At 41.0% G+C, this 27,745-nt stretch overlaps 1 protein-coding gene across 1 annotated transcript; it reads left to right on the top strand.

Annotated features, from left to right (window-relative positions):
* Positions 1-7: 7 nt before the first annotated feature.
* Positions 8-25,513, top strand: LOC124140154 (glycine receptor subunit alpha-4-like). Its single transcript, XM_046507565.2, has 9 exons — positions 8-195; positions 2,322-2,389; positions 3,286-3,506; positions 4,835-4,917; positions 5,661-5,798; positions 7,535-7,890; positions 20,695-20,929; positions 21,614-21,724; positions 24,470-25,513. Exons 1-9 carry the CDS (start codon positions 45-47, stop codon positions 24,901-24,903), a joined length of 1,797 nt encoding a protein of 598 aa, XP_046363521.2. The 5' UTR covers positions 8-44; the 3' UTR covers positions 24,904-25,513.
* The last annotated feature ends 2,232 nt before the right edge of the window (positions 25,514-27,745 follow it).

Raw genomic sequence — 27,745 nt, 5'->3', positions numbered from 1 at the left:
GGACTGCACGTGTACGGCAACTGACGCTTGTGCTGACGACCGCAATGCGTTGTCGTGTTCTTCACGTGTTTTTCATGAGTCTCGTGTTTTATCTCCCGTGGGCAAAAGGTGGGGACCCCTCAAGAGAACGGGCAATCTTGAATCGTCTCCTTAACTCAACGTATGATGCGACGATTAGACCCGAGGCAGCGGAAGGTGAGATAAAATGTTATCGTCATTTTGCCAAAAATATAGATGAATTATCAAATATTGTAGAGTGGTCAATTTTAAACTTTGTTATCCGAGTACTTTGTGTAGAAATAGACATTTTTTGTTAGTTGAGTAAACTTTGTGCGTTTGGTGCGTTCAGCTTTTAACAGTATTTCAGTTATAATTACATAACGGCGAATAGACTTGAGGAATGATAATTGTTTTTAGTAAAGCAAATTTGGCGGAGGCCGTACTGTTTAAAAAACACAATAAGAACAATTTGATGATGCTGACAAACCAAAGGTCATATTCAAGGGTTATTTTAGCACATGGTCATAGTATCCCAACACGACTAAAGGAGGTAACTCTGCATACGGAATGGAAGAACAAACGGCCCACTTTTTGTACCAGGGTACATGGCGTAGTGGGTCTTTCACCCATCGACTATACTTGTAAATTAGATTTTGACTAAATTTATCACTTTGACTTCCTACACTGATGGTTTACATCCAATATTTATCTCTCAAGGGAGTGCCATGATAATTTACTCAACACGTTACTTTTCAGAATGTCCAGTGAACGACATTTTAATGATTGGTGCTTTACAATTATAACTGTCAAGTAGACCATGTGCCCATATCCTTGCAGACCTTATCAGTGCAACAATTTTCGCATTCATTTATAGTCGAGTAGGAATATAGGGTCCCCATGCATCCGAAAGATATATTTTTTTAACTTACGTTTTTTAATCGTTATAGTTGTTACTGAATGATTTTTGATGTTCCCAAGGCGAAATATTGTCCCATAGTGTCCATTGGTAGCCATATTGGATTTCCGGCGAAAATCTTTAATCGGTATAAATTTTTAACTGTGCATGGTACATAAATATAAAAGACTACTTTTTTGGTGTAATTTGAGCATGAAGAAGCGATTGAAAGGGATATTGTCATATTTTAATAAAATATGAAGTTTGGTATATTAAATCACGAAAAACCTGAAAAGCTCAAAGACTTGCAAATATTTATCTCCACGCAGAGCAAATTCATTTCATTTGCATGAAATCTTGAAGGAATAGTATTTCATTTACTTAAATTGATAGCTCTTCGCCAAAAAGTAACAAAGTATCAGTTTCAATAAGTCACAGAAACCAAGAAATAATAAAACTGCTTGTGCGAAAGAATGAGCTACACAAGCTGCATCCAGTTCTGTGATGGTAAGACCAAACGTGAGAGTTTTATTTGTCTATTAGAACTTTAAAGTTGAGTCAATACACACAGCCATGATATTTCGAAGTTCAATGTGGGCAGCATATTTTTGTTCTGATTCCCACGACTTGCATAACTGATCACTCGCTTCTCTCCGAGTTGGATTTCGTCCATCTTCCCGAGGCAAGGGAGTTAACCGAAGACCACAGGGCCGACCCTCTGTGCAAGACGCTCTACCTTTTCTTGCAATATTACTTGGGGTTACGTTTCTTTTGCGGTTCAGTATATTACTAGAAACTAATATCTCTTACAATTTAGAAAATTTAAAGTTAATTCCGAGTTTTTAAGAGTATATTTGCTTAACCCTCTCATTGGAGCGGCATATGACTTTGCGTGATAAGCTCTATACAAAATCATCCATGCCTGCTGTTAACCCAAGAAATGTGTTGCAATCGAGACCCTTTTTTTCAAAAGCGCCCTCGTGTTTGAGAAAATACTAATGTAAAACTTTTAAACACCAGAAAAAAAGTTAAATATATTTTATGATATATTCACCATTAGGACCTTAGCCAGATATAGTTGAGCAATATCATATTTGTTTATATGAATCCGAGGATGACGAGTGTGTTTGATCTTGTATGTCAGGGATTGACGACATATACAATGTCTGTTTGTTTTTGTATATCCGAGGTGAACGATATATACAATGTATTTGTTTTTGTTATCCGAAGTTTACTTTCTATTAAATATATGCATGATTCTATATATTTCTAGGTTTGGCAATATACAATGTCTACTTCTTATACATGTATATTGGTTATATATTTAATGTTTGATTGTCTATATCCGTAGTTTACTGTTTATATAATGTTTGTGTCAGTCTTCCCAGGGCTGACAAGATAATAATTCAGTGTATGTTTCTACAAGGCAAAGCAACACAGGTGCTGGTGGACATGACCTTGACCTCGCTTGGACCTGTGAATGACATTCATATGGTGAATATTATCCCATTAAACAATATAATGATATGCTCATTATCTTGTCCAGGTTTATAAAGTAAGTCAATTAATAAAAAGCTAAAATAATTGTCAATCATAAGAAATCTGTACTAAAATTGAACGATACCGACTAAATTATAAGCATACGTTTATTAATCACTATCAAATAGTGATGATACCTGGTGTTCGCGAAGTCTTCGGATCCTGCCCGATCAGGGGGCACACATCACAAACACCGTCTCCCCGAGGCAAGAGAGTTAACTGACTGAAAAAGTCCAGTTTCCACCCTTCCCGAACTAGGCTGGTATTATGGAGATAGATTTTGGCTGGATTGACGTGTCTATGCATAGTCCAAACAAAATCGCGCAACGAAATCGAAATCCGGTTCGTAAACTGCAGATTTCGGTCGATTGCAGGATTTGCAAATCATGTGCACCGCCAACGCGTTGTCAACAGATATTTTTCAAATCTTTTCATGTTTTTAAATGAAGGTGTTCACGTGATTGGATGCACTTCGCGATGTAAGACTAGTTTTATCACAATATACATCTTGATTATCGTCTGTACTGGGCGCCGCCATTTTGTTTGATACAAAGGCAAGTGATACGAGAAGTGGAATCTGATTGGTCCATAGGAGAGGCACAGAAGGGATATAACTCGTAATAGCCACTGGTGGCGCTACGTTCGAGCCCAGGAATTCCAGCCTTGTTCGGCAAATTGTTCACTTGAAAAGGCTGGTGCTGCTGCAATGACGAATGATTTCTTACAATGCAAACTTACGACATGTCTCACGAAACAAAGATAGCAATGTCACACACATTTCATAAATGTTTTTTTTTTTTTGGCCATTATGAAAGAATATATCAATAAGTTGTATTTCCTTTTCATTGTAGGAATTCAGCGCCAGTTTCCTCCTCCGTCAGGAGTGGCGAGATCCACGCTTAAAATATGACGATCTAAATAAAAGTATCGTTATCAGTGAGAAACGTCTGGACTCGCTGTGGGTGCCTGACCTGTATTTCCCCAATTCCAAACGAGCAAGCAGACATGAAATCACAATCCCAAATATCTTGATTCTCCTGTCTCCTGACGGAACCATTTTGTACTCGCAAAGGTCAGTGTAGCTGTAGTGTTTGATTCTTAATAATGACGAACAGACTCTGGATGGTCCAGATATGTTTAATGTATAAAACAAGCATGGTCAATCGCCATATTACATCCCGAAGTTGCATAGCGCTCGGGAGCGTTTATTGACATCCGCTCTAGGGAGCAAACATTATAATGGAATAAATGGAGGCAGATAAATGAATACCACAGTAGCCCAATTAGATTTTATTTAGTATTTCATTATACCCAAAGGATGAGGGGCAAATGAAAGATAGAGGCCCATTTTGGCCCTATGGAAATGTCAAATTTTAAAGATGTGGAAAACTTTCAAATATTGACAATTTTCCTTCCCACACTTGCAACTTTTGGACTTTTGACATTACCAAATACGCAAATAATGCTAAAGAGAGTGAATACGGCAGATTTGTCGCCAAAGGCGCCGCAATTCGCTGTGTAGATTTGCGTCCCTTGGGCACGCCAGAAACCCATGATTGTGGGTTCGAATCCCGGTTCACCCCGATTATGTTTCTAGGTTTGTCAGCACCATACCTGTGCTCGTGGGTTTCACCGAAGTGGTAAACGTCTGAGACCTGCATCATATCGGGCTTTCCTTCCACATTAAGCTGACACGCCGCGATATAACTGTAATACTGTTAAAAGCGGCGTTAAACCCAACTCACTCACTCACTTATGTCCCGCGGGCTGACAAGGACAATTGTCATACCTTTTCTTTTCATGAGCATCAAGGCACACACAAACATATAGAGGTCATATCATAACCGAGTGTCATCGAGCATTGGACCCAACATAATTTATTCCAAAGATACTGTTTTTCATGTGTATGAAGGGGCCGATAATGTATTTGCGTTAGCCATTTGACATTTGACATTAGGCGCGGGTGTCTTGGAACTCTCACTTGTGACGGAACCTGTTTTAATGACAATGTTTTAAAACTTGTCTCGGTGTATAGAACGTTTTTTTCCACAACACATTCTTTAAGAACACCTATATGTTGCGCAAACAAAATCCAGACATGCATTCAGAAATGAAATGGTCAGTCCCTTACACCCGCATTCAAACTTCCACCGGTTCTATGATAATAATTTACGACTCTGCCACAATTGTGTTTGCCTAGAAACCTGGCGATGGGAAAATGTGTTTGTATTTGTCGACGATTTACCATTTTGATTTATGTTAGAGACGTAATTTTTCTTCCGCATCTGCTGCAAGACAATAATCTGTTTTGGAACACCACAACACATTTGTAAATCCTGGAGCAAATGATTAAACAATCGCAGAGGGGGGGAAATAACGACCACTTGTATCTTGTTTCAGGTTGTCTGTGACTTTAGAATGTCCAATGAACCTCATCAACTTCCCCATGGATAAGCAAACCTGTCACATCGACATGGAAAGTTGTGAGTAAAACTAAAGAAATTATATTTTGAAAAGTTTGGGGACATTCATCTTAAGGTACAATGGTTCTACAAGAGCGCGTCAGATGAACCATTGCCCGAACACTGATCCACCAGTATAACTGAAGGATGTGTGGGTACTTAAGTCAGTCAGATATCAGCTTTCTGAAACCATTTGGCTGAATTTCTTCACCACCAGGATTCGGAAATTTCGATCTTAGCACAAGAAACTCACACAGAACACATACATATCCTCAATAAAACACCCCTTTCGGTGCAGATGACATGGTCCTCAGATATACAATTTCACAAAAATATAATAGCTTTTATTCTTTTTGCATTGGGAACTTCCCGATTTCCTTCATTTTCGAGATACAGAAATAAGATGTGGTCTGTACGCTATGCTTACTCATACCGAGAATTTAGAAGCCTTAAGAATGATTGGCTGATTAAAAGATTCACCTGACGCGATCTCATATGGTGATGTCATTCACGCAGAGAGGTATCCCGTCAGAGACAAATATCTGAATATAATGAAAGTGTTTAACGATGCTGTATTTAGTTACAGACGAGGGAAAGTCGGGTAGGGTAGTGATTTCTCTCGTCACATCGAGACCCGGGTTCGATTCCAAACATGGGAACAATGTGTGAAGGCCATTGTTGGTGTCCCGAGCCGTAACATTTCGGGAATTTTGCCGGAAGTAAACTAACGCAATACTCACCTTACTTCTACTTTCTCGTTACAGACAGCTACACGTCAACAGATCTCTACTACGAATTTTCGACTGAACGGGATGCTGTAGAAAGACGCCCTGGGTTACAGATTCCGGACTTTCTAATAACCGGTGTGACACTGGGGACTTGTCAAAACAAATACGTTACCGGTAAGAAGGGGATAGGTGGAATGAGTGGGTAAGCTGGGTTTAATGCCGCTTTTAACAGTATACCAGTCATATCACGGCGTGTCAACTTAATGTGGGAAGAAAGCCGGAAGTGATGCAGGTCTCAGACGTTTACCATTTCGGTGAAACCCAGGGGCACGGGTATGGTGCTGACAAACCTAGAAACATAATTGGGGCGAACCGGGATTCGAACCCACAATCATAGGTTTCTGACGTGTTCAAGGGACGCAACTCTGCACAGCGAATTGCGGCGCCTAAGACGACTGGGCCACCCTCAGACCTTACATGTAGTTCACGCTTCCGCCAAACAAACTGAAGACATCCCATTACGGGTCACGTCGGAACGACCTTTCATCCGACCAATCAGAACGTCGCTTACCCGAATAGGAATGTGAGTGTCGAATGTGTTTTCTAATCATGCCACCTCGATAAGGTTAACACGGGGTATTCCAAACGACTGATGACGTCAAAAACGTCATCTATCTCTCAATGAGGTAAACATTTGAACGGAAGAGACTTTGCATAGCCCGTGGCACCTCTGCCCGTGGGAAGTACTACCATACAATCTCGGTCATCTATTGTACATTCTAGAATGTTCTTTTGTTCATTTTTGAAATTCTGAATCCTGACTTTGTCAAAATGTATTTCTAAGCCTAATCTGGAATTGGAGCCAGTTTTAAACAAGTATAGCTTGAGAAAGTCGATTTCTGATTTTTAACTCCTTAATCCGTCCATCTTCCCGAGGCAAGAGAGTTAACTGACTATTAAAGTCCAGTTTCCACCCTTGCCGAACTAGGCTGGTATTATGGAGTTAGATTTTGGCTGGACTAACGAGTCTATGCATAGTCAAATCAAAATCGCACAATGAAATCGAAATCCGATTCGTAAACTGTCATTCAGATTTCGGTCGAATGCAGGATTTGCAAAGCAATGTGCACCGCCAACTCGGTGTCAAGAGATATTTACCAAATCTTTTCATGTTTTTAATCAAGGTGCTCACGTGATTTGATGTACTTCGCGATGTAAGATCCGTTTGATCACAATATAGATCTTGATTATCTATCAGATGGTCTTGACTGGGCGTCGCCATTTTGTTTGAAGCAAATGCAAGTGATACGAGAGGTGGAATCTGATTGGTCAATAGGAGATGCACAGAAGGGACAGAACTCGTTATAGCCACTGGTGGCGCTACGATCGAGCCCAGGAATTCCAGCCTAGTTCGGTTGGTTGGTTGGTTAACGCCGCACTCAGCAATATTCCAGCTATATGACGGCGGTCTGTAAATAATCGAGTCTGGACCAGACAATCCAGTGATTATCGGCGACGTTTCGGAATTATAATTGGTGGTTTGATGCAAAAACAGATACCCGTGATCACTAATATGCTATTTTTTATATTCAATTCTTCGAGTACATATCCCCTATTCAGATTTCTAAACGCACAGTACATAACGCCGTGAAAGGTGATTTAGTAATGTATAACAAATGGCAAGACTTCCGATATCTACCTAATTTTCAGAGGTCATTTGCCTAAAATGACTGTGGACGATATCGCAGAACATGAAATTAAAAACTGTGAAGTGTATGCGTGAAGTAATTTTACAAACCTCACTTTAATTTCGAAGTGAGGGTTGAAGAGAAGAGACATATACACGCCTAATGATAATACGTACATCACCCACTCAAATTATGAATAACCCATATTTGCTTATTTCGTAGGAGCGTACACGTGTCTCAGGGCTGACGTCAGTATAGAACGAGAGATCGGCTTCTACGCTACACAGACCTACGTCCCCAGCATCCTCATCGTCGTGTTGTCCTGGGCCTCGTTCTGGATCGACCACGAGGCAGTTCCCGCCAGAATCTCCGTGGGGCTCCTAACAGTGCTCACCATCACCACCCAGAGCTCAGGTGCGCGCGCACAACTTCCCAGGGTTCCTTACGTGAAGGCCATCGACGTGTGGATGTCGGCGTGCCTGGTGTTTGTGTTTGCCGCCTACATGGAGTATGCTGTCGTCACGGTGATGTTCCGACGACACAAGAAGGTGCTGAAACAGGACGATTCATTATATAAGGTAAATATTATCAACACGAAACTTCACTTTCATGAACTTTCAGCTCCCGATGAAACTAAATACAATTTATTTACGGTTAAGCTTGAAGCGACCCTTAAATCTTTCCAGTAACCCAAGCAAATTTGATTAAAGTCGCGCAAACACAATTTCTTGTCTGCTGACTACTGTTATGATAAAAGAGAAACGATGAACACCCAGAGCTCCAGCCACATCCCAAACACGTGGAATGAAAACGGACAACAGTTTATGAAGCATAATCACGTTTTAATCTTCATTTTTTATATGACGCTGTCGTATCTCACTTTGGGACCCACCATTTTTTTACAGAGGGCTGGGAAGGGGCTCATATTTTTCACTGCTGCGAAACACACAATAGATTTCAATAGGAGGAGACCCGTGAAGATCCGGGGTAGAATAGGTCTTCAGCAACCCATGCTTGCTGTAAAAGGTGACTATGCTTGTCGTAAAAGCGACTAACGGATCGATGCTCATGATGTCAATCACTGGATTTTCTGGTCCAGACTCGATTATCTGCAGACCGCCGTCATATAGCTGGAATATTGCGTTAAACAACAAACAAACAATAGGAGCCGAACAAATTATTTTTTATCCACAACACGTTTCTCTTTTGGTCACGTCCAGCAAGCCCAGGTAACAATTTCTTCTGTGATAAAACCTGACGACAAATTATGTGATTTTCCTGAAACCGATTATTTTGTATCTGTTGTGAATTTAATAACGCTTTGATCAGTAATTATGTCACATCATGGTGTGTGTCTTAATGTCTGAAGAAAGCCCGAAGTAATGTAGGTCTTAAACACAGTAGGGTGCTGAGAAACCAAGAATCATAACCATGGCAAATCTTGGTTCGGAATCATTGCGATCGTTGATTCTTGCATAAGGGACTAGATTTATATTCAAGAAACATATGCAAGTGATAATTTTTTAACCTGTGCTTCATCGTTGCCCTACTTCATATAGATAACATGTGTTTTTTACACACATTCTCACATTAGCAGAGTATAAATCATGAAATGGTGACCCCACCAGGAGTCCGAAGTAAGAAGAGTCCCATTCTTATGGCATAATATGAATAGTTTCTGTTCACATAAATTTAGTTTCCTTCTTAACACAATCTCATTAAAATCAGATCTTAGTTTTCGCAACCGCTTAACAAAGATCTGAGTACATCCCATTACGGGTCACGTCAGAACGACCTTTCGCGAATTTTGACCGACCAATGAAATAACTGAAAAGAAAGCGACATTAGCCAATCAGAAGGCCACTTTCTCGAGCTTTACAACACTAGCTCAAACTGGCGACTACGCTTCGAAACTTATTTTGACGCATTCTCGATTAAAAAAAAACTGACAAGAAGAACATTCTTGAATGGCTTATAGATGGCCTAGATTGTATGGATATAATCATAAAACCCGTAACTGTCGTTCGGAATACCCCGTGTTAAATATTTCGTGGTTGCATGATTAGAAAACACATTCCAACTGTCACTTTCATGATCTGGTAAGCGACGCTCTGATTGGTTGGATGAAAGGTCGTTCTGAATTGACCCTTAATGGGATGTCCTCAGATCTTTGTTTAGCGATAGCGAGAACAAAGATCTGATTTTAATGAGATTGCTTCTTAACAATACAATACAGTGTGAGCAGGTGAGCTACAGAGCTCTTACATATTTTGAAATAAAGCTGACTGAGGGACAAGATTACAAGTAGAAACGATATTTTCCCCGGAGTCTCAATTATTGAGGTCACTACAGATTGTATACAGTCAGCTATGCGTTATTTATATCTTCCCAGCTTAAGCAGTTAACCAAAGAACCATCACGAGATGAGGTGAAGACCGGAAATGGTCAACCGGAAATGCGCAATGCTGACTACTCCAAAGACGCAAGCAGACTAGTCGATAACATTTCCAAATTCGGATTTCCGATTTCCTTCCTTGTATTCAACATCGTGTATTGGGTGTATTACTTACACCTCGCCTGACTGGACCCACGCAAGGCCATCTGTCATTTGGTTGAATGGGTTGACAGCAATGACACACTAAGACTGCAGCACTGTCACGTTCCCGACGAGGCCACAGGCTCAGAGTTTGTATCGAGATTAGATTGGATTTTGGATTTTGAACCGAGTTTACATTTTACAGCTAAAGCTACGAAACCAGATGTTTTAAAGCTATGAGATTGAATGCTGCTTTAGGAAATACGCCATGCAAATATGTGATTTTGTGGAAGGCATTTTGTTTTAACAGTCTGACGCATAAATATATTTTTAAGATTCTCCTGGGACAGTTTTTTTTTTCGGATAAAATTACAGATTTTCTATGGAGGCTAAAATGAAACAAACAATAAATCTGCTTTCGATGATGTTTTTTATATGAATATTAATAGTTTTTTTTTGGCGCCTGGTCTCAGACGAGTACCGTTTTGATAACGTCACACCTTTGAGGCAAAAATCCCATTTGAAAGTGAATAATACTTTTTTTCAGCTTGTTCAGAACAATTCATATATATTTTTTTTATCTTGTCAATCTTCCTCCGTGCAGGAACAACAGTAATATAATGTTCCCTGCTACAAGTAACACGTTCCAAAAAGTGGAATTGTTTTTTAAATCCACCAACATAATTTGTCAATAGGAAAATCATGTATTAATATACATATTACTTGTATTAATTATCAGAAAAGTCTTTAATAAGGTTGTTGTTGAAATCCTAGTGTGTACTTAAACTTATATTGTTTGTTGTTTCTAAAGTTATTATTGTCTGGTTTAGTACCGACACAGTTAGTTTGAGCAAATAAAGTACCTGCGTTTCTCAACCCAGCGTGTCCTATACAACGACAGTAGTGTTCCTGAATCTTATTGTTGCCTGGATATTGCATCGGGATGCTCAATCACCCAGATGTTTCAGTTGTAGTAGGTCTTCAGCAACCCATGTTTGCCGTAAAAGGCGACTATACTTGTCGTAAAAGGCGACTAACGGGATCGGGTGGTCAGGCTCGCTGACTTGGTTGATGCATGTCATCGATCCCAACTGCGTGGATCGATGCTCATGATGTCAATCACTGGATTGTCTGGTCCAGACTCGAATATTTACAGACCGCCTTCATATAGCTGGAATATTGCTGCGTGGCGTTAAACAACAAACAAACAAACAAAGTTGTAGTCATAACAATTACAATGTACTCAGATCTATGGTTATAGTATCAGGATCGATACCCATGAGGTTCCTCTCATAGACTATCTACACCCCCGGGTGATTGACATCATGAGCATCGATCCACGCAATTGGGATCGATGACATGCATCAACCAAGTCAGCGAGCCTGACCACCCGATTCCGTTAGTCGCCTTTTACGACAAGCATAGTCGCCTTTTACGGCAAGAATGGGTTGCTGAAGACCTATTCTAACCCGGCACCTTGATATAGCTGGAATACTGGTGACTATGAGAATAAATAACACTCACTCACTCCAAATAGGATGGGCTGTGCATATCCAATCTTTGTCTTAATTTTGCACTGTAAGAAAAATAACTTCCATTACAAATATACATATTATTTTTGATATTGGTTTCCCAAAAGCAGCCTTCCAGATTTGGGAAAATACACCGAACCATTTTGCACAAAAACAGTTTCTTTAACGTACAAACTTCATCCTTTCTTCCTTTGATATTATGGCATATGTACCCAAATCTTTATTACGGTCAATACAACCTTATGTACACTTGTTTGTCACTGGTCTACGAACAGCCATCTGCCGTGCGTAGATTTTCTGTTTGACAGTCGGCGTTCGAGCATATTGCAAACTTTCAAACTAATTATGAAGATAGATTTTCCGTCATGGGTATAGTGATTTCTGAGTGACAAATAGACATGTCTGTTGTATTGCCTATATTGACATCATATAAAGTTGAACAAAATCAATGATGCAATATGTATGTGCTATTGAAAAATGCCGTTTTCGTTTGGAAAGAAATTGATGACGTGATTCTTGTGGCAGGAAGGCAAGGAATGAGACACTGGTTAAACACGAAGATCGAAGGATACTGTTTTGAAAGAGCTGCAGGAAAGATGAACTTAAAGAAATCGAAGTTAATGGGAGGTCACATGAAGGTGATGATTAAAGAATTTCGACATCCCTCGTTATCGTATCACAACCACTACAGCAGAACATCACGTCAGTGGTTTCACATTGTAAACACGCATGAACGCTGTGCAGGAAATCAGGTTGGTTGGTTTGTTGTTTAACGCCACTCACCAATATTCCAGCTATATGACGGCGGTCTGGACCAGACAGTCCATTGATTAATATCATGAGCATCAATCCACGCAATTGGGATCGATGTCATACATCAACCAAGTCAGCGAGCCTGACCACCCGATCCCGTTAGTCGCCTCTTACGACAAGCATAGTCACCTTTTATGGCAAGCATGGGTTGCTGAAGACCTAGTCTATCCCGGAATCTTCACCGGTCACAGGAAAGCAGGTCGATTGTTGATGTGACTGAATTCTCTTGAAAACCGATGCATTATGCTTATATTATTTCCTGTACACACTTCATATGGAAATAGTACATCGTTATTGGCAATTCCCAAATTGTAACAATGTTAACCCAGAAATCTTTACGTAAAATTACTTAGTGTGAAACCAATAAACAACCAACAATTGGTATCTAATCAACAATTGTATACACAATTAACTAGGTTTAAAAATCAATACAAATTACTGAACAGCAATTACAATAACAGTATGCAATAATCAAACTGCAGTATCAAATACAAAATATGATTGCAGTGGTGATGTCAAAATGATCAGTGATAATGATATTCACCTATCAAAATATCTTTCAAAATAGGCCAAGGCTGGACACCAGAGTGAAAGGTGATCATCTCATGAAAGCTGGTCTTGAAGTAATGTCAGATGAAATGAGATAACACGCACGCGCCCGCTCCACTTATAATAAGTTTAACTAGCTTCCAGCACTATCCACACAGTGCTTGACAAGTCCAGTGTGACCAGAACATCACAGAATATTCAACATGTTTGTATACTACGATCATCTAAATATAATAACTTCCTCATCACTGCTTACGAAAAGGGAGACCCATGAAGATCCGGGGTAGGATATGCTACCGGGATTGGGTGGTCAGGCTCGCTGACTTGGTTGATGCATGTAATCGTATCCCAATTGCGTGGATCGATGCTCATGATGTCAATCACTGGATTGTCTGGTCCAGACTCGATTATTTACAGACAGCCGTCATATAGCTGGAATATTTCTGAGTGCGGCGATCAATGCAGCTATCAATCCCTATGACGAACCTTCAGAGGTTTTTCAACAAGGTTGTATTTTACAAAGGCCAATAGGTCATTATTCCAAACATAATGACAGAAAAACTAAAACCTGACAATTTCAGGAATGTTCCTGATTCTATGCAACTTTTTTCAGATTAAATGCTATTGGAGACATAGCATTCCTAAGTCCTCTGATAAATATTGTAAACAAGCTAAAAAAATAGGAAGGAAGCTGAGAAACTTTCCCGTGGACATCCCACTTCCACAACTTGAATAATGTTAAAATCACGGGCGCCAAAGGAAGACATACCTTTAAATATGGAGAAACTACTCCAAAATCAATTCCCGCATATCAATGTCCAAAGGTGTGGAACATGGTACAAAAGATTAAGGGCATAGGATCAAAATCTGGAGTTCACCATCTCAAAGATGGTGATACACTCTCAACAACTAAATCTGAACTTGGCAACAAACTTGGTGAAACTTTGGCTCATCATCCAATTATAAGCCTCGGTTTCAGAGGTTTCAGAAGTAGCAGGAAAAGAAAAAGGTCAATTTTAATTCTGATAATGTTGAGGACTACAACGAAACATTTTCACTCCATGAATTGCATACTGCCCTAGGGCAAGCTCATGACACTGCAGTAGGAGCCGACAATATTCATTATCAGCTCCTGGAACACTTATATACACTATATTGTTGATGAAATATGGACAACCGGAAATTTCCCTCCTTCGTGGCACAATGCTATTATCATTCCTATACCAAAGCCTCGACGGGACCATACAGATCCATCCAATTACCATCCAATATCATTAACTAGCTGTGTTTGTAAAACAATTGAGCGTATGGTCATAAATCAATTTGTCTGGTACTTGGAAACCAATAACCTCTTTTGTCACATCCAGTGTGGGTTCCGGAAAAAGCAGAAGTACCATTGACCATTTGGTGCGTTAAGAAATCATTTATTAAAAATTCCATTGTCAACAAACAACGTATTGTATTAATGTTTTCCGACCAAGAGAGGCATATGATACAACGTGGAGACTTGGTATTTTAAAAGATTTGCATGAGTTTGGATTGAGGGGCAGATTACCTCAGTTCATATCTCAATTTTTAAACAGACAGTTTCAAGTACGAGTAGACTCTACTTTGTCTGATCATTTCGATGAAGATCAGGGCGTCTCTCAAGGAAACATCCTATCTGTCACACCTTTTAGCATCAAAACTAATAGTCTCTCTAAAGCATTTAACAATAGCGATGATGGTTCACTTTTTGTGGGTGACTTCAACATATCCTGCCGCAGAAAGAAAAGGAATACATTATAAAGACACAGCTACAGCTCTGTCTTCACAAAATTCCAAAATGAGCTAACAAAAATGGCTTCAAATTTTCTAAATCCGAAACAAACTGCATTCATGTTAATCGTAAATGCAAACCGCATAAGGATCCAGTTACATTTAAGATGGTATTCCTATCACAGTCCTGGGCCTCATATTTGACTGTCATCTCATATTCTTACCACACATCAAATATCTATAGGAAAAGTGCCTGAAAGCTCTCGACTTGTTAAAAGTCGTTTTAAATTCCGAGTGGGGAGGGGATCGGACAACCTTCCTTCACTTTTACAGATCGTTAAAATGGACTATGGTGGACTATGACAAACCGTTATCTCTACAACTTATCCCGTGCAGCGATTTCAAACCAACCATCAAACGTTACACATTGGATATAAAGTAAAAGAAGTGGGACACTCAGGTAGGAATCGATTAACTTCACGAATTTGAACCAAAAATCGGTCAAACCTACTTGGGTTGTCAGTTAAGACGTGATGAGGTCGTTTTACGATGATGTCGTACTGGCCACAGTCGGTTTACCCACGAATATCTGCTTAAAACAGATGAAGACGAATCTTCTAGGTGTATCCCTTGTGATTAAAGGTTCACCGTCAAGCATATATTGCTTGACTGTGTGGACTTTGCAATCGCAAGGGGTTCACATTACCGTAAATCTGAAAGATCTCTTTTCCCGTGTAAGCGGACATCTCATTCTCAGATACTTGAAAGAAATTGGTCTGTTTAATAAATTTCAAATATGCATGTTGGTTGGTTGGTTTGTTGTTTAACGCCGCACTCAGCAATATTCAAGCTATATGACGGCGGTCTGTCAGTAATCGAGTCTGGACCAGTCTCGATCCACGCCATTCGGATCGATGACATGCATCAACCAAGTCACCGAGCCCGACCACCCGATCCTGTTAGTCGCCTCCTACGACAAGCATAGTCGCCTTTAACGGAAAGCATGGGTTGCTGAAGACCTATTCCATCCCGGATCCGCTTCAAGATAGATTTTCGCCAGTGCTCTGTCCAATTCATTAACTGAAAAGACATTAACTCAACCGAGTCTCCTATCTGTCTAAAGACCTTCACCACTGTCAAAGTAGATAGTTTGGTATGTTTTCGCATCCACATGTTCCTATATAACGCCAAGTTCTTCGACAGATGCATCAGCGAAACGGTTGGATTTACTGTCGGACGCGGACGCCATGTTTTCGTTGTTGGGAACGTCGCGTGTTGGGTTCTCTGGGAAAGGAGACAGCTGATTGGCTGAAAATCGTGGATAACTTAGTCCTGGGGTTTTCTTCAGTTGTTATTTGTAGTAACTCATGTCCATATCGTAAATTATCGGACATGGGATGGAGTCAGTATGCATTTCTATGGACTGTCAAGTGGTCGCTTTTCGGCCAATGAAAACGGAAAGGTTCTCCATTACATCATAAAATACATATTTCGACATGAATGTCACTTCACTTCTGCGGAGATCAGGTCTAGAATTGGTCGATTTATCTCATGCTTGCCCTGAGAGACTCGCTTACTTGGTTGATGCACGTCATCGTATCCAAAATGCGAAGATCGCTGCTCATGATGTCAGTCACTGGATTGCCTGGACCAAACTCGATTATTTTCACACTGTCATCATATAGCTGCTATATTGCTGGGTCACACACACACACACACACACACACACACACACACACACACACCGCTAATTAAGTGCAATAATCTTGGACGCGACGGTAAATCCCATTTCACTTCACGTTAATGCCGAGCGGGACCAGGCAGGGTACCAACAAGTACCATCTTTTAACGATTTTGATCTGACGCGATCGGGCATCGAACCAACGACCAATATTTTTATGACTACTCAAAAGAAGTATAGAAAAACTGATTTTGTCATATGACCATAGTTAATCTGGCATTGTTCTGACAGATCAACTAAAGTAAATTAATAAAAGTATCGGATGTCCTTTAACTTCTTTTGAGTAGTATATAGCTTGTAGATTCGCGGTTAGGGCAGCAGATTTATATTTATATTCATGAATTTCATGATGGATGAAATCAAAATCGTTCTTCATGTCTGCGGAAGAGGAAAGCTCAGCCCATGAACTGGGACAAATATGAACATGCCCACACCCTAAATTGGTCAAGGTCGAAAAGCTACTTCAGTAACAGGTTTGTCTCCTGTATAGATTTTATATTTGCCTTGACGTTGCTGCATATGCATACATAAAAATAACTGGTCTCTACATTGATACCTGGGGGTATTCTTAGACGCGTCAATGTCCCACTGGACCGCCTCCGTGGTTTAGTGGTAGAGCGTCCGCCCGGAGAGAGGAAGGTCCGGGGTTTGATCCCCGGCCGCGTCATACCAAAAGACGTTAAAAGATGGTACTTGTTGTTACCCTGGCTGGCGCTCAACATAAGGGGCTAAAATAAGGACTGGTCAGCTCGGAGTCAGTATACTGTTTCTAAGTGGGGTATTCATGTTAAACTGCGGCATGGTATCTAACACTACAGTAATTAAGTGCACGCGACGGTAAACCCAATTTCACCTCTCGTTAAAGCCGAACGCCACCAGTCAGGGTAACAACAAGTTGCATCTTTTAATGTTTTAAATATGACTTTATCAGGCATCGAACCACCGACCTTCCTCTCTCCAAGCAGACGCTCTACCACAACATCACGAGAACACCATACAAGGAAATCTGTGAAATGACGAATTAAATATTTACTAACATCAATAATTTATTGTACTATTCTATTCATTTAACGTGCATGTGTTTGGTAGGTTTTGGTTAAAACTAGCGAATATATAGAAAAGAGATTGCTGTGTTCATCGGATCTTAATCAGGGCTGTTTTCTCATGGATAAGTAATATTTACGTGATTGATAAATGTGTGAGCTGGTCCTGTGTGAATTGTATGCTTGCCCAGGGACAAGCATTTAATGACCCGTGTCGCCAAAGAGCTAGGTTCACGTGCTGCTTGTGAACTGAATGTTCAATTCAATTGCAACAATTTTCAGGACATGCTTCATGGAATAGCTATAGTAAAGCATGCGAGCCTTATACAATGCCAATAAATAATAACTCACTCATCCGTGAACAATGCGTACCGGGTATGCCTATTAATAACACGGCGCTTGACGTGTAATTAACGTGTCGCTTAGTTGCGACAATTTCTGAAAAGAAATCACACGTTTCTGTGGCTATCCTTCCTGCATGGACCTAGCAACATGCAAACAAACCAGTTCACGACCTTGACGCGTAGTTCCGCTTGACCTACTTAGCGGTCAGATTGGTTTCGGTCACTTAACATAATCTCCGCCATTAGGGAATGTGGATGTGCCGTATACATTCGTCGTCGGTTGAGCATCCGTGTCGTCTGCTTGTGTGGTACGTCCGGTTGAGTGAAACACCGTCATTACTCATTCCTCCGTGGCGATAAAGACACACGATTGTCGGACACTGAGCAGTAACTCAACCCCGTGTTTGTATACACCCTGCATACCTTATCACCAAGCCGTGTTTCGTGTCCGAGGACTGGTTATTGACGTTTGATACACAGTGACAGTTCCGACTCCAGGACAATGTGTTCCAAGGAACACTGGAGGGAACAGTTCCGGTGTTCCAGCTGGGGACTCCAGCATCCGCAACCACATCGTTTTACCAACTTCGAGGTAAGAATATACAGATTGGGTTGAGCCAGCTGATTTACTAAATACATCCTTTCTGACCCTCCCCAACCTGTGTGTTTTCATTGTAGGCATGTTGAGTGCATGGGTAATATAAACAAAAAACAACTCTTACCCTGTTTTTCATTTGTAACACCTCATACACGTATGACTGACACAACTTTAAAAAACGAGTACGTTCGTTGATTACAGAGATGTACGTTTAAAATATGGGATAGGAACATACACGTGTTAATGGATAGACTGGACATATGGGTTGTGTTGTGTGAGACATAGGCCGAAATTAAGGCTGAATGCTTGAATTGGTAGGTGTTACAAGGCAGTCGGTTGGAGGTCATTAAGTGTAGTGTCGACCAGCTTACCTTCACCTCGTAATGCTTATCTCCAGTGTCCGAAATACACAGCATATATCAGTCAGGCTACGCGTATACATATCCCCTTTGTGATAAGATATATACACGTTTTCATGGGACAGGAACACTAAGCTACAAAGGTATGCGTACTTTAAATTTAAGAAGTACGTCAAGCCGCCACCGGCGCAAGCTAAGGGCTTGTTAGGTCACTCGTGTGGAACGATCATTCGCATGTTATGAATGAATGCATAACATGAGTCACACATGCTTTTATCACACTCGATAATAGGAGAACATGTATGGTGTACTGAGAAAAAAGTTTATTACTGTATGGCTGTAGATGGCAGTCCTGTGGTACATAATTATTGTTAACAGGGAACGATAAGGTGATTTACTTTAAGTGAGTGAGTGAGTGAGTTTTGGTTTTACGCCGCTTTTAGCAATATTCCAGCAATATCACGGCGGGGGACACCAGAAATGGGCTTCACACATTGTACCCATGTCGGGATTCGAACCCGGGTCTACGGCGTGACGAGCGAACGCTTTAACCACTAGGCTACCCGACCGCCCCGATTTACTTTAAGATGGGTGTCGACTATATATTTTGTCAGCACAACAACTCATCAGTATCGCACAAGTTACTGGACATTCCTTACAAAATTATGTATGGACACGCGAAGGTGGCAAGTATCATTATTGTAACGAATGTGCAGTAACTAATACAGCCTGATAGTTGTATCTGAGAATACATCAATAAATAATGAAAATAAATACAACACAAATATGTTGCATGAATATTACATGCAATGCATTCGTAATACACGAAGGGCCGGTCGGGTAGCCTAGAGGTTAAAGCCTTCGCTCGTCACGCCGAAGACCTGGGTTCGATCCCCGACATGGGTACAATGTGTGAAGCCCATTGCTTGTGTCACCCGCCGTGATATTGCTGGAATATTGCTAAAAGCGGCGTTAAACCATACTCACTCACTCAATCAATCAATCAATACACGCAACTTTCTGCTTCGATATCCGGGCTGCATTTGAATTAGCCTGTTGAATTAGCATTTTGGGCGATTTGATCGTTTGAGCCAGTTCATTCGTTTTGCATGTGCTGTTAATTGATGCATGAGCTTAAAATGTGCACTGCAGAAATTATGTCATTAAACTGCAAATTCGTCACAAGATATCTTCAGTTGAAACAATGGAGTGACGTCATAGTTGTGTTTTAACAAACTGAAAAAAACCGTTTTACGTTTTTGTGGGGGTGGCGCGTGGGAAGGGGAGTATTAAAAAGTGCATGGTTAAACCCTTAATAGGAACAAAAACGGATAAAGACGAATACTGCAAGTCACTGTTTGATGTGTGTATAAAAAACCGCACTGAGTAGGAGTTGGGTTACCTCATTGCGTCTCCGCTCAATGAAGGAGAAAAACCGCGTGACGCACTTCCGAGTTGTCACTTATGGTGACTCTAGTTCAGGGAATATATGGCGAATCAATAAATATAAAACACGCTGACTGACCATAACATGTATGATCACTTTTGGATTATAATGTATCACTTGCATGTACCACCTTGTGTTTGCAGTGTTATAGGATGGCGAAGATGACTTTAAAAGTCTCAATTGGAATATTTTTTAAAGAATTTGTTCCTCAGGTTCTTTACACGTAAACCCTGAGGCAAAATATTTGGTTCGCAATATTCTTCAGTTACAAATACTGCTCCTAATACCTGTCTATATATTACCAATACACCTCATAATGTTACCCCGTCTATATTGGCAGACCATTTAGTTATGTACCGTGAATATCTGGGTTAGAATAGATTTGTCTTCAGAAATCCATGCTTGCCGAAAAAGGCGACAATGCTTGTCGTAAGAGGCGACTAACGTAATCGGGTGGTCAGGCTCAGTGACTTGGTTGATGCATGTCATCGATCTCAACTGCGTGGATCGATGCTCATGATGTCAATCACTGGATTGTCTGGTCAAGACTCGACTATTTACAGACCGCCGTCATATAGCTTGAATATTGCTGAAAGTGGCGTTAAACAACAAACAAACCTTTGTTTATGTTACCAACACAACTCACAATGTTACCCTTCCAGTGGGGCTGGCCGAAAGTGTACTTGTGTTGGCGCGGTGTGGTTGCTGTCTATCACGTCGCTATGATCATCCTGTCGGGGCTGACGGACAGGTACAACTGGACGAGGACCGAGGAGGACAATGTCAAGTGGTTCATCTACCTCACCAACTGGATGTTCTTCCTCCTCACGTTGTGCACTATCATTGAATTTGTGGCTGTGGGATATTGCTACCTAATGAGAAAAGACATCATTAATTGTGCGTACAGGATTTAGTATGAAATAAAACACATTTCGGTAAACTCAGCTATAACTGAATGCTCATGTATGCATATAAATATACAGTAAACTACGTTTATAACGAACACCCTTATAACGAACTGACGGATATAACGAACTGTGTTGGTGTCCCGTCCCTTTGCTGTATATATGCTTATGTTTGCTTATAGCGAAATACGGTTATAACGAATTTAAGTAAGTGATCCCTTTGTGTTCGTTATAACCGTAGTTTACTGTACTACGTTTTACATGAAGATTAATAAAGTTATGGCTCATATGGTCGTAAGGAAGGGCATCATCAATGGTTGGTGCGAGAAATATGCTGAATTTACACATTTCACTTAGTCTGTCTCACAGTCCTTGAACCATATTATTTTACCTTCCGCCCCAAGCTCATTACAATCATATCTTAGTTCTCGCTACCGTTTAACAAAGATCTCAGAACATCCCATAACGGGTCACGTCAGAACGCCCATACCAATATCGTAACAGGCATTTCAATACGTGACACAGATGTAAGGAGAAACAAATTGCTAGGAATATTAGAAAACCTTGCATATACATTTATTCCAACACATTTCTAACGGCCGGAATTTAACCTGTTCTACCTGTGTGAACAGATGCCGCACGGACTGTATTCCTGACGATGTCGTTTATTTAACAGGTGAAGTCAATCGGATGCCGTTGTTTCTCAAAGTGACCTGGGTTTGGCAAAACCTCAGCAACACCGTCAGTGTGTTGGTGTCAATACTGTTCTGGGGGCTACTATATACCCGTAAGTACACCTTCAGTGTTTTGGTGACAATATTGCTCTGGGGCTACTATATACCCGTAAGTACACCTTCAGTGTTTTGGTGACAATATTGCTCTGGGGCTACTATATTCCCGTAAGTACACCTTCAGTATTTTGGTGACAATATTGTTCTGGGGCTACTATATTCCCGTAAGTACACCTTCAGTGTTTTGGTGACAATATTGTTCTGGGGCTACTATATTCCCGTAAGTACACCTTCAGTCTTTTGGTGACAATATTGCTCTGGGGCTACTATATTCCCGTAAGTACACCTTCAGTATTTTGGTGACAATATTGTTCTGGGGCTACTATATTCCCGTAAGTACACCTTCAGTGTTTTGGTGACAATATTGTTCTGGGGCTACTATATTCCCGTAAGTACACCTTCAGTCTTTTGGTGACAATATTGCTCTGGGGCTACTATATTCCCGTAAGTACACCTTCAGTATTTTGGTGACAATATTATTCTGGGGCTACTATATTCCCGTAAGTACACCTTCAGTGTTTTGGTGACAATATTGTTCTGGGGCTACTATATTCCCGTAAGTACACCTTCAGTCTTTTGGTGACAATATTGCTCTGGGGCTACTATATTCCCGTAAGTACACCTTCAGTATTTTGGTGACAATATTGTTCTGGGGCTACTATATTCCCGTAAGTACACCTTCAGTGTTTTGGTGACAATATTGTTCTGGGGCTACTATATTCCCGTAAGTACACCTTCAGTATTTTGGTGACAATATTGTTCTAGGGGCTACTATATTCCCGTAAGTACACCTTCAGTATTTTGGTGACAATATTGTTCTGGGGCTACTATATTCCCGTAAGTACACCTTCAGTATTTTGGTGACAATATTGCTCTGGGGCTACTATATTCCCGTAAGTACACATTCAGTCTTTTGGTGATAGTATCGTTCTGGGGGCTACTATATTCCCGTAAGTACACCTTCAGTATTTTGGTGACAATATTGTTCTGGGGCTACTATATTCCCGTAAGTACACCTTCAGTCTTTTGGTGACAATATTGTTCTGGGGCTACTATATTCCCGTAAGTACACCTTCAGTATTTTGGTGACAATATTGTTCTGGGGCTACTATATTCCCGTAAGTACACCTTCAGTGTTTTGGTGACAATATTGTTCTGGGGCTACTATATTCCCGTAAGTACACCTTCAGTATTTTGGTGACAATATTGTTCTAGGGGCTACTATATTCCCGTAAGTACACCTTCAGTATTTTGGTGACAATATTGTTCTGGGGCTACTATATTCCCGTAAGTACACCTTCAGTATTTTGGTGACAATATTGTTCTGGGGCTACTATATTCCCGTAAGTACACCTTCAGCGTTTTGGTGACAAAGTTCGCATTTGATTACCGAAATGGCACTTTTTCTCGACGAACTAAAGAAAATGTCTGCTCGGCTTTGCAACTGGAGACACCTTTCAAATCCGTGGAAGAGAAACTTGACAATCATCTCGTTCTACCCGGTTGAGAGGAAGATATCTTTCCTTAATTTATGAGATGGGCGATTATGGAGACGATTATATCGAACTGTGTACTGACGCCGGGGACATGATTACTGAGCAGACCCATTTGAGAAGATGTGCTCCACATCACAGGGTGCGAGTACTCCACGAGAGAAGGATGAGTTCTACTTTTGACAAAGCCTCGGACTTACCGAGGGACATTCTGAGCCAACTGACCATAAGTTGGCAGACATCTTCAAAACTTAGTTTGATTTGAAAACATCTCGCGACAGCAACAACTTCATTGAAGAACGAATAAAAACGTACCGCAAGCCCCAGACCTGTGATGTGCTTAACGTTCTGGCGTTAAATAAGATTTTGTGGGATAACATCCCTGGTTACGCACAGGGTGTTGACAAATGGCTTTACAAAATGTCACTGGGGCCGTTACAAGTGTGACGGCAGTTTCCCGTGTTTTCGTCATGATCCTATTTCTGTAGAAGACCGACCTGGATAAACAACCTTTCAGTAATACCCGGAAACTCTTGGGCGACGCGCTTGGATTGCTGGGAACGACAAACAGTGAGTTAGTTCACAGGCTCAAAGAAGCCTTGTGAATTGAATATATTTCCGAAGTTCGAGCTTTGTGTTCCTCATCATCGGAATCAACGCCTAATCAGCTTTTTTGCCGAAGATGTTATGGAAATCTTTGTGATTTTGGGACTATCACCAGAATCGGCCACAGAGCGTCAACAGGCTAGTACAGGCGATCGTGGGGTCCCAGACACCATCCGTACTTTGGCAAGTCACGGATTCAGAGGCGGACCTACTACAGACAGCGTTTTTGTTCAGAAAAACACCCAGCAAGATTCCAGGGGGAAAATCAGCCTGTGAGAGGCAGAAAAGAAATAGCCACAGACCACAAGGTCGGTGAGCAGGTAATTTGAAACAACACTGCACTGATGCTTGGAAAATGATCACTACACATTTTGAGAAATGTTGCCGGATTAAACAGAGAACTTACAGAAGGACTGCCTCCGCCTAGGTTTCACTCCCTTGCTTCATAGCGTATTGCCAATCAGTCGAAACGTCCCTCAAAATCTGGCCTACAGTTTTCAGGAGTGGTTACAATAGTTTGCAATCTCATGCTACCCCTCATCACTCCTGACTGGCTGGTAGAATTCTATAAAACTTCAACTTACAGGTAAGTCTCGGTTAATTTACTAATTAAAAAATGTATATAAATATTTTTTATTCCAGCGGGAAGTGACATATCGAATGTTGACTACATCACCCACGCCGGCAACACCATATACGTCATCATCAACCTATGTATCACAGCATCTCCAGTCAGGTTTCTCCACTTCTTCCATCCCTTCATCGTGGCGGTCACCTTCGTCATCTTCTCCGCGGTATACCAGGCTGCAGGCGGAACCAATGGCTTGGGCTACAGTGCTATATACTCTGTGCTAGACTGGTCCAGTGATCCAGGCAGTGCTGCCATGTATGCATGTATCTGTAGCTTTATTGGGGTGCCTTTTATTCAGTTTGTGATTTTGTTGATCTCCATGCTAAGGGGGACTTTGTTTGACATTATCCTGGGAAGATCTAGACACTCTGGTGCCGATCCAGTTGGGATGGAAAACGGTATAGATTTGACCAAAAGATCACACAACAATCAAGACGTTGTGTAGGCAAAAGGTTTATGTGGAGATATGTAATTATCCGACAGGTATCTTGAGGGTGTGGATGAAACATTTGCTAAAAATGTTTGTTTTTTTAAATAATGACACCTTAATTGTTAATGTTGTTTTTTCAATATGAAATCCATAACTCAATCTTGTACTTAACTATACTGCGGCTCATTATGTCAATCACTGGATTGTCTGGTCGAAATTATTTACAGACCGCCGCCACAGAGCTCGGATATTGCTGAGTGCGGTGTTAAACAACAAACAAAGTATACTGTGGCTTCTACGTGCTACTTAAAGAGCCGCTGTGCGTGCAATTAAACCAAAGTGTTAAGAACTTGATGAAAGGGTCAGAAGCAGGCGAATAAATTCAGTTGTACATTAAGATCTTTTTGGTGCATTTATTAAAGAAATGAAACAAAAAAGTGTACTATATATGTGAAACACCAGGAGAAAAGACGTTTGACGTCAACTTGTGCCATGTGAGGGGACTGTACAAAAATTATCAATTTTTTCTGTCGATAGTTCGTAATGTAATAGACCGACTCCGTGGTCTAGTGGTAGAGCGTCCGCCCGGAGAGCGGAAGATGCAAGGTTCGATCCCCGACCGCGTCATACCAAAAGACGTTAAAAGATGGTACTTGTTGTTACCCTCTCTCGTGCTCGGCATTAAGGGGCTAAAACAAGGACTGGTTGGCTCGGAGTCAGTATACTGTGTCTGAGTGGGGTTTTCATGTTAAACTGCGGCATGGTATCTCAGTGAGCTAGCACTATAAATCGGCATCAGTCCGGACTAGTACAAGCAGCCACACACACACACCTGCATTCACGTCGCTATATAAGTGCAATAATCTTTGACGCGACGTTAAACCCCATTTCACGTCGTAATGTAACAAAAACATTGTTTCAAAACGTTTCAGCATACATGTCTACTTTCAATTTATCAGATATTATTTCTGAAAACTGCAATTATTACATAAACAGTTATAATTATAATGTGATTGGTCACATCTCATGGTTGTTTAAGTTCATAGTCAAGGTGATATTCATTCCGACTGACTTTCATCGCTACAAAGTTAACTTGGATATGGGTAACTTGTGAAAGTCATTCTCGAGTCATCTCCCTTTCTTTGCTAAAGGCTTTAATATTTACATGTTTCGAGTGAGTGAGTAAGTTGGTTTCAACGTAGCTTTGAACAGTTCTCCAGTTAGATCACGGCGTGTCAGTTTGATGTGGGGAAAAGCCCGAAGTGATGCAGGTCTTAGACGTTTACCACTTTGTTGAAACTCACAAGTATGGTATGGTGCTGACAAACCCAGAACGGGGGCGAACCGTGATTCGAACCCACCATCATATGTTTCTGGCGTGCCCAAAGGACACTATAGGTGTTGGAATGTTAACATTGTAATTACTTTGTATGGTAATGGCCAACTTGTTATGAGTGGCCCATTGTTCATGAGGCGATGGGCCAGTTCGCCTTCTTAATGCAAATCCTAGATGCAGCACTGCCATCAGCCATCTTCTTTTATAAAATATAGTCCGCGTGGTCTGTTGCCAGTGGTCAGGAGCCTGAACAATCTAGGAATGAGAGAGTTTGGTTTTCGCCGCTACAGCACTATTTCAGCAATATCACGGCGGGGGACACCAGAAATGGGCTTCTCATATTGTACCCATGTCGGGAATCGAACCCGGGGCCGAATGAATGAGATTTGTTTGTTTGTTTGTTTGTTTGTTTGTTTGTTTGTTTGTTTGTTTGTTGTTTAACGACGCACACATCAATATTCCAGCTATATGACGGCGGTCTGTAAATAATCGAGTCTGGACCAGACAATCCAGTGACTGACGTCATGAGCATCAATCTATACAAATGGGATACGATGACATACATCAACCGAAGTCAGCGAGCCTGACCACCCGATCCCGTTAGTCGCCTGTTACGACAAGCATAGCCGCCTTTTACGGCAAGAATCGGTTGCTGAAGACCTATTCTATCCCGGATCTTCGCGGGTCTTATGAAGGAGAAAAGGGATATATACCCCTGGGAAAAAACTAAACACCACAGGATTGTCCAAGATGCCAAGAACACAACAAATGTTGCTTTTTTTATATGAACAATTTCCAGGTGTATACTGTTTTCAATTTAGAGCTGACAGGTTCTTTTTCCATTGTAATCGACTTAATTTGATTAATCTTTTTAATCTTTTAAATCTTTTCTATGCGCATTTGTTAAACCCATGTTTGTTTGTGTGTTTGTTTGTTTGTTTGTTTGAATATAGGTCCGAGTAACTATGAATACTCCCCAGAACCCGTGAAGATCCGGGGTAGAATAGGTGCTGGGTGTTACCAGTAACCCGATCCGGGCTGTGATCGTTCAACACTGACAAACCTGGCGGCGCCGACAATCATGATTCACGATGGCGTCGACACAGACTGTGTGACTTATGCTGTCAGTGGACCCGTGAAGATCCGGGTTAGAATAGGTCTTCAGCAACCCATGCTGGATGTGTGGATCGGTGCTTATGATGTCAGTCACTGGATTGTCTGGTCCAGACTCGCTTATTTACAGACCGCCGTCATATTGCTGGAATATTGCTGAGTGCGGCGTTAAACATCAAACAAACAAACAGTCAGGCGGAACAAGCTAGGCCAGGGACATGGTATTATAATTTGTCCAGCGCCAAGAAAGGGGGCCCCAAATTCGTAATTACCCAGTCCCTAGTCTAGTGTGTATGTGGTGCCGTATTCTAACGATAATATGTGAGTGCGGCGTTAAACAACAAACAAACAAACGAAAAAATCTCTATTGTCTCTATCGTTCTAATGTAATGTGTGTAGCTGAGATAA

This window comes from Haliotis rufescens, unplaced genomic scaffold, assembly GCF_023055435.1.
Source record: "Haliotis rufescens isolate VD_foot unplaced genomic scaffold, xgHalRufe1.0.p SCAF_23, whole genome shotgun sequence".
Lineage (NCBI taxonomy): Eukaryota > Metazoa > Mollusca > Gastropoda > Lepetellida > Haliotidae > Haliotis > Haliotis rufescens.
Note: the sequence above shows the minus strand (reverse complement) of the source record. Positions and strands in the feature narration are given on the sequence as shown.

Bases quoted from the DNA above. Each gene is read 5' to 3' on its own strand.
- LOC124140154 (XM_046507565.2), top strand. From the start codon at position 45: ATGCGTTGTCGTGTTCTTCACGTGTTTTTCATGAGTCTCGTGTTTTAT. The intron at 3,507-4,834 runs GTCAGTGTAGCT...ATCTTGTTTCAG, and splicing joins ACCATTTTGTACTCGCAAAG to GTTGTCTGTGACTTTAGAAT. The intron at 5,799-7,534 runs GTAAGAAGGGGA...CTTATTTCGTAG, and splicing joins TCAAAACAAATACGTTACCG to GAGCGTACACGTGTCTCAGG.